This window comes from Epinephelus fuscoguttatus, linkage group LG17, assembly GCF_011397635.1.
Source record: "Epinephelus fuscoguttatus linkage group LG17, E.fuscoguttatus.final_Chr_v1".
NCBI classification, from domain to species: domain Eukaryota; kingdom Metazoa; phylum Chordata; class Actinopteri; order Perciformes; family Serranidae; genus Epinephelus; species Epinephelus fuscoguttatus.
The window spans coordinates 11,375,536-11,388,188 of NC_064768.1; the positions used below are offsets into that span (position 1 = coordinate 11,375,536).

Below are 12,653 nucleotides of genomic sequence, written 5' to 3' on the forward strand. Positions count from 1 at the left end.
TGTATTGATAAGACATCATCAGAAAATGTGGGTTGTTTTTATTTATTATCTTACTTGAAAGGATTTTCATCCATTCATGCAAACATAAATCAAAACGTACAACAAAAAATGTAGCCTAAATAACGTCAGAGACCACAGTCATTGTCGCTGTTGTATCATCATCATCATCATCATCTCTCAACACCCTTTGAGTTACAGTCTCACATCCTCTCACACATCTTATGAGCCATAATGCAATCCCTGAAGTAGTCACTGTAAGGCTGCATTTACACAAGTAAAGAAAACTTAAGTTTATTTTTTTGTTTTTGGTAATACTGATGCTCAAAAAAAATGGAGGAAGCTTGTAGCACCACAGAGCATCAGTCAACTTTCCCCTTTCCTGTTATACTTAGCTAGACAGGCTATATGCTAGGTTCGTCTATGTTTCAGCTAAAGTTCGTCAAATTTTGAGGACGATTAAAATATGTGGCGGGCGGACTGTCACAAGCTTCACAGACACATTACATCATAGTTAATATCTGCAAAATGCTAGCTAACTTCCTGGTTAACATATAGGAACATCAAGATGAGTTAGCCTGATGTCAGATTAGAGATATCCACCAGGTTTGCCTCCTCATTTTTATGGTAATGTTAAAGAGATTTAGAAAAGGACAGTGAGTTTGGTTGCTGACATATTGTTAAGATGGCATGAATTATCGCCAGCAAGAAAGGATCAAAGCTAATGTTCCTTTGTTTATATAATCTATAAGGCTATGTGCCACCCCAAAGTCGCCTAACGAACGCAACGTTCTACAATACAGAGAGACGAACATTAGGTTAGCAACACGGTCTGTATTTTGAAATGAATACAAAGAGTACTTTACTGATCCTAAGACAGGGAAGCAAAATTTCTGCCTCTGATTGGCTTATCCTGACATTCTGGCCCTAATCACACATCTTCTTGCCCAAACCCAACCAATCAAACCAACAAAGGATAAGAAGTCCTAGCCAATCAGAGGGAGAGTAGGGCAGCTCATGCCTTTGCCATCATTGGAAAACATACCCAGGAGTGCAGGAGCAATGTTGACTGATAGTCTTGTCATCCTCGATTTCTAGCTTCTCTTGTTTTCATTGAGACCAGAAGCCTAAATTTGTTTTGCTTTGCCTTGTTTATAAAAGTTAACATTGTGAATATATCCTTCCATCACACTCTGTAGTCTTTGCTGCTGGCTTTTTGAAGCTATAGTGCCCGACACCGAGAAACTATCTAATAAACGCTGCAGCACCTGGCTCAACGGGACCATGCTTCTTTTTATCAAGCTAGTCCGACTCAGCAACAGCAAGAGGGGCGGGACTTAGAATTAGTCAATTGGTTTGGTTCCTCTGCTTCACTGAGACTTGGTAGTCTCAATGCTTTTACCAACCTCCCTCGTGAAAGCAGAGGTTTGCAATTATTGCAATGGGATGATCATGTTGCTCTGGGTCTGCTTGATGTGTAAGTGGGCGATTCTTTGCTAACTTGTTACCAGTAAAAATGTTAAAAATAAACATTGGAGCTTTGGAGCTGTTGGCTTGTTATGAAGTCTTTCTGCCTCCTGTGGTCCAGAAATCAAATGACATTGCTTGACACAATCTTTGTATAACTTAAAAATAGTAAAGAAATGCTACAATTATCATTCAAAGCTGCATATATACAAATAATAATAATAATAATAATAATAATCATGTTAATAATAATAATTTTTGAAGGTATGTGTTTAAGTGTTGTAGTCTTGGAATGTAGTTTCAATCAAATACAATGTGTAGATCAAATCCTGACAAGATGTTTGTCACAGTCCTCTGTCCCCAAAAGTCTTAGCAGAGTGAGTCCTCTCTGTCCTCCTGCAGAGCATAATCTATCTCGTCCATTTCCCGTTCACAGTCTTCACATCCTTCAGCACCACATCCCTCCACCACCACCATACCATGAGGGTCCATCCCACATCCTCCCACTCCCCCAAATGCTCCCATTGTTCCAAAACCCACTCCCCCGACTCCTCCTGCTGCTCCCATTCCCATTCCAACCCCATTTCCTCCAACTGCTCCTACCCCCATTCCTCCGACTCCTCCTACTGCTCCAACTCCTCCCATTCCAATCCCAACAGCTCCCATCCCTCCAACTCCAATCCCTCCTCCGCCAACAAGCAGCGCTCCCCCAGCGCCACACGCCAGAGGACCAACAGCTGGTCCCACTCCTCTAGGCCACAGCGGGTCCATGAGTGCCCCCTGCTGGCCGAGCTGAATTAGCTGACTGACGGAGTAAACCCCTCCACCGCCCGCTCGAACAACCTCCTCGTAGGAGGGGGCACGGGCAGCAGCGCGAGCCTCCTCCAGCCTCACCCGGGCGCGGTGCTTCATCTCGATGATGGTCTTGGTGTAGGAGTTGAGTGTGGCCACAGCAGCAGCCATGCAGCAGCTGAACGACAGCCACGCCATGCTGGAGAGTACAGGGAGGAATGAGTTTGGAGACATTTTAACCCTTTTCATCAGACCACAGGCTAATGCAATGTGTTGTTTGAAGGCCTGGTCACACCACAAAAGGCACAGCATAGTTCATCCATGTGTTGCTACCAAATATTTGGTACTAGAAGTTGGTTGACATGTTGACTACGTGCAGGTCTGGTTGAAAACTACCAACAACTGTATCATCAACTCATCTGTCTCATAATTGTCTCAAACTGTGTTGAAGTTGTGATACAGTTTATACTCAGACTTAGGAGTTTAAATTAAAATGATGGTGCAACACAGCCAATGAGCTGTGATAGCTTCCTCTTTTTTGAACTTTCTGACTCTCAGAACAGCTCAAATGTACAGGAAAAAATTGAACCTGTGAGGAAATCTTCGAATTGCAGCAAAACCTTTTAAAAGAATTGCTTCAGCCGCAAGATTTCATAGCTGGTTGTGACCAAGCCTGAAGTCCAATTTTTCAGGGGGGTTAAATTTAAACAAACTTACGCAAAAGACCATCCGTAGTCCCATGTCTGTGGCCTCCAGTCTTTGGGCCCAATGCTCACAGTCATCTGAAACACTGTGGTGTACATCATGTGTGCTACCATCCCCATCATACCTGGTAGAGGAGGAAAAGAAGAGAATGAGTCTAATCACTTAGGAGAAAATGGTTGAAGAAATGAGTAAGATGAAAGACAGAGGCACACTCAGAAATAAAGGTGTTAACTAGGGTTCTTAGACTTGTCCCAACAGGAGAACTCTTTTTGTTTTCTTGGTTGAATCTTTCATAAGGTTCCATCTTGAACCCTTTCAGATGGTTCTGCCTAGAGCCCAACATTAAGGTTTATACCTAGAACCATCTGTGAAAGATTCCAACCCAAACCCTCCTAAGAAAGGTTCTACAGAGAACCCTTGGTCTAATGGTTCCACCCAGATCCCTCTGTATCCAGACCCTTTCCACCATCTATGGGTGCTAACAAGAACCCATCCAGGATGTCTACCAAGAGCTCCAAAAATAGTTACTGACTACATTTCCCAAAGATCTCTCCCCCACCAACCATAGTTTAACAGGTTAGTGCAGGGACAAGGGAAACATGTCCAGCAGCCATCATAAAGATCCTTGAGGGCCAGGCTGATGCAGTCCAGCAAAACCCACAATACCCATGGTTCACAATCATGTATTTAGGGGGTAGAAATTTTGTAAAATCACTACCACTACAGCTTTTACTATTTCAGTGGTGCTGTAGAGTTGGTAAATGAAGCTCCAAGATTACAGTGAAATACAGTATAGCAGATACCCAGTTCCAATAAAAAAAAAAATAAAAGAATAAGAAAAGAAAATAAAGAATTTTGGCAGACCATGTAGTACTGTATGGCAGGTAATGATGGTAAAGATTTCAACTATGGCAGAACGCATGTAAAGTGAATTGATTAAGGGGATTCCAAATCCATCTACGGGGTAAACGTTTGAACATTTGAGGGTAAAAATCTTTTAACACCCATAATCTCCAAAAAAAAAGGTTCTTTGTAAGACCAAAGGTTCCATTAAGAACCCTTTTCATTTTCTTTTTTCTTTCTTTCTTTTTTTTTTTTTTTTTAAAGAAAATGGCTCTGGGTAGAATCTTAGCCCTTCAGGGAGAACCCTTTTGGAACTCTTATTTATAATAAGGCAGGAATAAAGATCATTTGAAAGTATTAACAATGGGAAGGTAAAATAGAACAAAAAAAATCTTCATGCCATCAGCACACCTGAGTCTACACTTATAATCAAACAAAGCAAACATCTAGGGCCCTATTTAGATGGTCTAAAATGCAAAGTGCCAGGCGTGCGGCATGTGGGCGTGCCCCAGTCACTTGCTAGTTAGACAGCGTGTTTTCAGACTGTGCGCCATGGCGGAGAGTATAAAAGGGTTGGACTTACTCTGTGAATTAGTCATGGCTGTGTTTTGGGCGTATCATTCAATAAGGCAATCAGAGTGTCACCTCTCATTCCCTTTAAAAGAGGCGCGATTGGAGCGCACGGCGGAGAGCTAGTTAGATGGCGGACCTACAGACTGGAAAGAGTGAGCGTTTTACAGCTGAGGAGACGATAAATGTATCTCTATATCGACTGTCCCGTCACATCTGATGTCAGATCAAAGGGGACTGGCACCGTTTGGCACATTTGGCACGCATAATGGAAACCCAACCATGCTCCGTGTGTGTCTGAGCAGAGTGCATGCGTGTTGTGCACCTGCCTAGAGACGCACATTACTAACTTGTTTAACAGCGAAATACTGCGCCGTTGACTTTAGACCAGGTTTTTGTTGGTCACTGGCACATTTGCTTTTCCTGTCATCTAACTAGCAACGCGCCATGACTGCGCCTGACCACTCCTCATTTTTAGATGAACACACCCAGAGAAGTGCAAGTTCATTTGCTAGTTAGACGACGAGGGCGCAGGGCGTGAAAATGACAACTGCGCCTGCATCTAAATAGCAATGACACCTGCGACATGGATTATGCGCCCTCCGCCGTCCACTTTAGACCATCTAAATAGGGCCCCTAGAGTTCCAGAATGGAAGAAACCATTACATTCAATACTGAACTGGCTGGCCACCTATCTTAACTCTTGAAAGTCACACTGTTTGAGGTCACAAAAAACTGAAGAGAATAAATAAACCCAAATGATCACAAATGTCCAAAAAGCCTTTTCTTCAAAGAAAATTCAAGTCTTACGACAGAAAACTATCCGTGTCCAATGAAACTGTGATTAAATTCAACAATTTGTCTGATGAGATCAAAGTCCCCCTCCCCTCACCTCCCCCCCCTCACCTGAGAGGACAGTGCACATGGCGGCGAAGGCATTGATCTTGAGGGCGTTCATCTCCCTCTTGGCACAGAGGCACATCACTTCCACACACATAAGCAGGAAGCCCATGGCCAGAAGACCAATGTACGTGAACTCACTGATGACTGAGAGCCAGAGGACACCTGGAAGCATTGATTGGCAGAAGAATACATTTTGTGTGACAGGACATAAGCGAGTATTTGATGGCAATGTATTCAAAAATAAATACATATATATGTGATTGATTAGATGTTTAGACAGTGGTGATGGAAATGTTAAATGGAATACCGGTTGTATTTTCTAAGTTTTCGGTCACCAACCTTGTGTTTCTCCTGGTGTCAGCTCTATAAAGCTGCGACACTTCTCTTCCTGATCCTCACCTGGAGGAACAATCACAACAGGGCTGATGTATCGACATTGTGATGGTGATTAACACAAATCATGATCAGAACATTAAATGCTTTGAATGTTAAATTAATCTTTCATATTTCAGTTGAATATCAACCATGTTTTAGGGGATTAAAGCAAAATATGTCTCTCTTTATAGCCTCTGCCATAACAGAATCACAAGGATTAGAGTATTATGTTACAACTGCAATATGTATTTTTTTTTTGGAGTGTGATGACATAAATAATCTTTCAGAAATGCTACGTCTATACTCATTAGGAATCCTGAAAATCTAACAGAATGAGTTGCTTTAAAGCTATGGTGCGTAACTTCTACAGGTCCGTTTCACCCAAGCCACTACTAGAGGAGATGACACAATGCTGATTAAGCCGATCGGCTCCTCTAACATCTCGCGGTATTTTTCAATATATATCATTTTTAGTTTGCGTGTAGACCGGCGACATTCCTGTGCTGGCGCACAGGAAATGCTTCCTCACAACAAGAAGGGAGGGGGAGGACGAGCGGAGAGTGTCATAGCAAGAGGTAGAGTGCAGGTAGAAAGAGAAAGCAACATGGCGGAGAAGCGGCCGAGACACGGTTCAGAAGTGGATCCTACCACAAAGAAAAAGCCTGGATGTTCGGCTGAAGGTCTATTAGCAAAGAAGGAAAGTGACCGACGGAGAAGGCAAACAAGGATTTGTATTGGTGTCGCTTTTCCTCGGTGGAGAGCCCTGAAGGAAGAAATTGGGCTGAGGGCAGACGCGGATGTTGCCTTGCTGCTGTTGGATAAGTAAGTGACTTGGTTTATAATTATATTATGAGTAGTATGTGTTGCTGTTGCATGTACTGGACCTAGTACTTTATTATTTTCTTGGAAATGGTACTATGAACGTAATGTAATGTTAGCAGCCTGGTGTTCGCCATGTTGTGTAGCATTGTGTACACGGTGTGAAGCGAGTGTTACTCTGTTTACACAGTGTGTGGCGACTGGCGAGTGTTAGTCTGCGTAAGGTCTGTGGTGAGTGTTACTCCGCTGGAAGGCAACAGAAGTTACGCACTATAGCTTTAAGATAAGTGATTGTAAGTGCTATACTGTAGGCAACTGGACTTGCTTGCCTACGATATAGCACTTATGATTACCATGACCTGGATGACTGAGAATCTTCACCGTTAAGCCAAGTGGTTCATGCGCACACTATGTCATTTTCTCTTTGACATTTATACAGTTAGAATTTTTTTGCAGCCAGCGGAGTTGCTCGTGTTGGCAATTAGTAAGAATCCAGGTTTAAGGCATTGGTTTCACTTTTCAGACCCAGAGTTAACCCCCTGTGTTGTGCATACTTGAGGATGGTCTGCATTATGACAAGCACTTTGAGGCTATTCTAACATCTAATAACTACAGTAGTCATTTATATTTTTTATCAAGGCAGTAATTATATTGCATATTCAAATACGCTCAAAACATAGACTGTAAAAATAATGGACATTTCTACTGTGACATCACCCATTAATTTGTGGAATCCTGTTTTAAAGTCTCAATGGCAGCCCTTCAGCTGTCAACACCTAGTTTTTTTGCAGCCAGAAATGACCATATTTGGACGAGAGGGTGGAGCTGTGGGAGCTCGGCAGACAGACTGACACACAAAGCAACCACGCCCTTAATTATGCAGAGCCTTAATGAAATGTAAACGGGTGAGTTTTAAAAAAAACATCACCCCCTGTACAGTTACATGAATGGAGAAATTATCCATAGAGACGCAAGGTATTTTGGTACCAGGCTGTACATGTTTCTTTCTGCTGTAAAGTTGGGCATTTTAACATGAGGGTCTGTGGGGACTGACTAGCCCTTTTTAATGTGCAGGAAAGCCCAATCAGTCTTCTTTCAGCATTGGCAATATAAAAACAAAATCGGGGAGTGCGGCAAAATGCCGCCTACCTACTTTTGTTTATACAGAATGCACCTTTTTTGGAGCAATGGGGGGCATGAGCAAGTAACAAAATGTGTAGCTCGGTGTGTGACGTAGACAGTGACGTGGGATGGAAGCCGCGGCTGGTCAGTCCTTCAGCAATTCTCTCATAAGTCGGCCCGTTCTTCACTGTCCCCATCATCTGATGATCAACTCGCCAATCCGGCTCTGTGTGTCTAAACGCTCGCAGCTTGCCGGCAAAATGGCCCAACATTTGTGGAAAATCTGGCAATGTAAAAGGGGCTACTTGCTCCTGGAGCCAGCCTCAAGTGGCCATTAGAGGAACTGCAGTTTTTGGTTTAATTTTTCAGCCCCGGAGGTTGCCGCTTGGTGTTAACACAGTATTAAGGAACATATTCTTGTAATCACACTACTTTCATTGCTAAAAAAAGTTCTTCATATGTCAGGTACTGAATTGGTACCATACAGCTGCTTCCAAAAATTAACCCTTTGTTGTTTGACCACTGTGTTCTTGTAATTATAGCTGTTTATGCTCTCATCACCAACCTTCATTGTGCTTCTCACAGGAGAGCCAGAAGCCGGTGTGGAAATAGCGCAGCATGTACTTGTCCTCGCCTGTTTCCCAGATGTAGTGGACTGCATTGGCCAACTGCTTCCTCTTTATCCTGGCCAGCTCCTCCCTCTGCAGCGGAGACAGCGTCACATTGGAGGGAGGGTGCCTCGGGTCCGGGGTGGGGGTCTCTGGATGGGGAAAAGAAATTAAGGAATACAGAAGTAGATAAGTAGGCTCAGGAGTACGAGATGCAGAAGTAGAGAGATACATTCATAAATGAAATGTTTTCCTCACTGCAGTTTGGGATCCTCTTTAAAGCAAACGTGCCAAAAAACTGTGACATAAATACTACGAGGGGTCTCCTTTGGGTCACAGCATGTAACACAACCCAGCCCAAAAACACTGTTCTTTAGGTAATCTGTCATTTTCTATGACAGTGAAAATTGAATACTACATGGAAACAAATAGGCTTAGTGCCGAGAGATAAGACAGCGGGTCAGTGAATCCTGATAACATGCAGTTGCAGATACAAAGTTCTGAGATTAGCAACAAAGCTGGGATTATGTGAATCTCTGCTGGTCAAGTCAAGTGTTAAATACTGGAATACGGGGTGCAGGAAAAATGCTGTGGATGCCATAAAATCCTGCAGTAGATTAGTGTTTGCTGTTTCTGGAAATATTAATAATGACATTATCATTATGCTGACAGATTTTCTAAGGGATGAAATATCAACACTTTTTTATTGTGACACATGTGATGGCAAGGCTTCACATACAGGAAGGTCGGAACATGCAATACATGTCAATATTCTACATGTGCAAAGTACACAGCATTTATTATGCAGCTTTATGTACAGAGTGTTTGTTTAAAATATGATGGCAGTATGTAGGTGCATTTTCATTTTAAATCATCCATACATGCAATATAGTAAAAAAAAAAGAAAAATTATAGTCAAAAAATCCAACAGGGAGCTGTATGGTCCCCTGGAGATGGGGTTTGCACTGACTATATTAAGGTGGCTGCAGCAATGGACTGGGGGTCAGTCTCCGCTGCTTCTGCTACCCACTGTCCTCCCTGGTGAGATGGTCTGTAGCGGTGGGGAGTGAAGTGAAGGACATATTGTTATTCAAGGCTCTAGCTAATGTTAGCGACAAAAACATAAACTTGAAGCTGCAGCCGTGACCCTTTAGCGCCAGTTAGCAGAAGGCTAAACTTTTAGCGATATTTTCTCTTCATCTCTGAAATGCTTCACCAATATCGACATGTGTTTTATTTTGTTTATTGTCAGACTCTCTTTAAGAATGTCATTCTTTTTCGGTTGCTTTGCAGTGTAAGCCATTGTTGCCAAGCTGGCTAATCAACTTTCTCTGCAGGATTCTCCGCCACTGAATCAGACTTTCAACATTTGAAGTAATGTACACATCTGCAGTTCTAGAACAGCCAATGGGAAGTCTCTCTCTCTACCTGTGATTGGTTATAGTCTCCTAACCCAGGCTAGATTTTCTAAAACCTGAAAACAGAGCCAAGAGGAGGTGCAGAAGTCTATTTTTCTCTCAGTCCTCTTGTTATACAGCTATTCTAGGAACTGTAAGTGTGCCCAGAACCCCTGTTGAAACTTAACATCAAATCTAAATGATAGTAATTGAAGTCTACTGCTGATAACCAGACAAACAAACAGGACTGAAAACATGATGGAAGGAATGGTAATGTTAGACCCTCCTAGGCCAATTTAGTGAAAGCTGTTTCACTGTGTAAAACATAACTTTTAAGTTCCAGATAAACACAGATTTCATGTTTTGGCAGCCAACAGACTTTAAGCTGGTAAATTTGTGGTGCATTCTGTTGAAAAGTGAAAGTTGGTTTAGACTTCTGTGTTACATAAAACTGTAAAAACGTGTTTTGATGAATCTGAAGGATATGCTGAAATATGAACATTTAAATGCTGTTGAAACAATTATTATTTATAATCTAGATGTGTAAAAGTTGGTCACTCTTCTACCAAATGTTTCTCAGTTTTAACACCAGACACACAGACTTACAAATACACCCATTTTGAATGTTATCCACCCATTACATAGCTGTTACCAGTGGTTATCAGCCTTGAAGGGACCTGCTACACCTGCATTTAGATAGCCATAACTGTTTGTTAATTGACCAATTTCAGATTCATTTTTTGTCAGGCTTAGGTGTCAAAACTACATGGTTGTGTTTGGAAAAAGATTGTGGTTTGGGTTAAAATAAGCATGTTTGTTACTTAACATTAAGTAACGAAGCGGCAACTTCCAGGGCTGAAGAATGAAGCAAAAAAACTGCAGTTCCTCAAATGGCCACTTGAGGCTGGCTCCAAAAGTGAATCAATCCCCATAGACCCCCATGTTAAAATGCCCAACTGTACAGCAGAAAAAAAACATGTTTACAGCCTGGTCCAAAAACAGTTTTGGTATGCATGACTAAGGTAACATGCATGACAGCTGTGCAGGGGTTGAATTTTTATGTAACTCACCCATGTAATTATTATTAAGGCTTAAAGTTATGCATAAATAAGGGTGTGACCACTTCAGATGAGGTGGCTGTTGTCCATTGACAAGGCGTAAGCAAGGTGACAAGTTTACTTAGGTAACATAACCATGGTGTAACCACAGATTCACAGAGTATAGCTGTAGCCATGGTTGTTGCTAATTTTAGTGTGTTTTCAGTTCATAAAAGTTGACTGTAATGTTTTAGTTGCCTAAAAAAGGTCTTGTTCAGCATTTGCTTGTACTAAAATGCCCTTGGATGAGTTGGATGTTCAGTTTCTCTTTTTGTTTTAAGTTTATATCCACTTGCAAAATATTTGCATTAGCATTTAGCGCTTGACCCAAACACCAGTAACAGTGAAGCCAGGACTCAGGAGATGTTGCATTCAATTTGGGATGGAGAAATATTGGGACAGTGGGACTTTATAACACTGGAAACAAATAGCAGTCACCAAGCTACAAGCTAATATTGGGGTGAGCTCCACCTCCTTGTCCAAATATGTTCACTTTTGCCTCAAAAAATCCAGGAGAAAATTGGAGTCCATAAACCAAAGGGTGATGCCATGGTGGCTATGTCCATTATTTTTATAAAGGTTTTTATACGGTATATATGGTTGTAATGTGATGTCAGTTAAGTATGCTACACAAATATTGACTTTAAGTTTCACATGGTACACTGACAGTGGCCTCCTAGGTGAAACTACTGTGTTTGTTTGACCCATCCACCGGCCCGACCACCTCCCTTTGTCACCCCTGACTTCCTCCTTAGCTTCAGTCATAATAACTATGCCCACTAGAGGTCACAGCCGAACAATAAACATGTTTGTATCCATACTCCCAATGACAACTCATAACGGCCATGGGCTGATTAATGACCTTCTGAACACAGTGGCTGGTTAAGCAGGCCCCTTCTAACCCATGCAGTGTGCATGAGGCTGATACCACTGATAATAATTTGATATTATCTCCCGGCCTCACCTGTGGTATACGGCTGGCTGTTGTTCTGCCCGCAGTTCTTCATCTTGACAGGTGAGAGGCAGAGAGGCTTCACCACCTTGTGTGTCCCCTCGCACCAATAGGAGGTGCAGAAAGCCGAGACGGACAAGGTGAGGGCCAGTGAAGTGAGGGAAAGTGACAGCAGGGAGCGGTTACGCCTGGACATGTTCTCCAGCATTGTTGCTTCTGGACTTGAAGAAACTCAGGGAGAAATGAGTTATGATGACCACAGAGTGTGCTTCAGCTTCACGTTGAATGTTGATCTCTTTTCAATACTGGCTGCAAGAGCATGACAGGCTCTGTTGATCAATCAGGATGAGGATGAGAGGAGCGAGGGGGTTTCCGTGACACTGCAGTAACAAGTCCAGATAAAGTGTCGCGGGTTGTTGTTGTGGTGATTGATTCATTGCAGACGGTTAAAAGAGAAAAGAGAGAAGAAGTGGGTGGAGGGGATCAGGGATGTTTGAGAAGTGGAACAAAGGTCAGAGGTCAGGTGGAAAGATGAAGGGAGGGTGGGAGCTTGAGGAAGGAGAGCAGTCGATGAGCGGAGGTCAGAGGACAAGGGAATGGAGGAAGATAAAGTGCTGGGATTTAATCACTTTGAGCGAGTAAGAAAGAGACAGATGTGTGGGCCAGAGGTTGCAGGAGGAACTCCAGCTCTCCTCCTGGTCCAGTTTCAAAGAAATGAGCAGAGTAGTTTAAACCTCCCCTTTCTTCTTGATATTACGGCACAAGCCAGGCGACATGTCTGATTCCACACATTTCTTCTCATCAAGCTGTAACCCTAGACCACGTTTCCTCTGCCATTATGACTCAGATCCTTTTCTGTTTTATAACCTTTTCTCCTCCTGGATGAAGATAGACGTCTAAATCTTATCCTGCGGATTTTGCGACTAATCAGTCGCGCTCTCAGGACTCATCCTGTTCTTCAACCTGTTCCTCAACCTCTGCGAGTGGGATTGAGCTCGCAAAGGAG

At 42.6% G+C, this 12,653-nt stretch overlaps 1 protein-coding gene across 1 annotated transcript; it reads right to left on the reverse strand.

Moving 5' to 3' along the window:
* Positions 1-12,381, reverse strand: LOC125904735 (germ cell-specific gene 1-like protein). Its single transcript, XM_049602345.1, has 7 exons — positions 11,660-12,381; positions 8,159-8,353; positions 5,617-5,676; positions 5,281-5,439; positions 2,974-3,085; positions 2,253-2,455; positions 1-2,021 (listed from the first exon to the last, which is right to left on the reverse strand). Exons 1-7 carry the CDS (start codon positions 11,853-11,855, stop codon positions 1,834-1,836), a joined length of 1,113 nt encoding a protein of 370 aa, XP_049458302.1. The 5' UTR covers positions 11,856-12,381; the 3' UTR covers positions 1-1,833.
* Between the last annotated feature and the right edge of the window lie 272 nt (positions 12,382-12,653).

What these genes read in the sequence shown, in the direction of transcription:
- LOC125904735 (XM_049602345.1), bottom strand. Translation starts at nt 11,855, where the DNA reads ATGCTGGAGAACATGTCCAGGCGTAACCGCTCCCTGCTGTCACTTTCC. An exon ending in CAGCCAGCCGTATACCACAG is followed by an intron (nt 8,354 to 11,659) that starts GTGAGGCCGGGA and finishes TTCCCCATCCAG; the next exon opens with AGACCCCCACCCCGGACCCG. An exon ending in CTGTGAGAAGCACAATGAAG is followed by an intron (nt 5,677 to 8,158) that starts GTTGGTGATGAG and finishes TTGTTCCTCCAG; the next exon opens with GTGAGGATCAGGAAGAGAAG.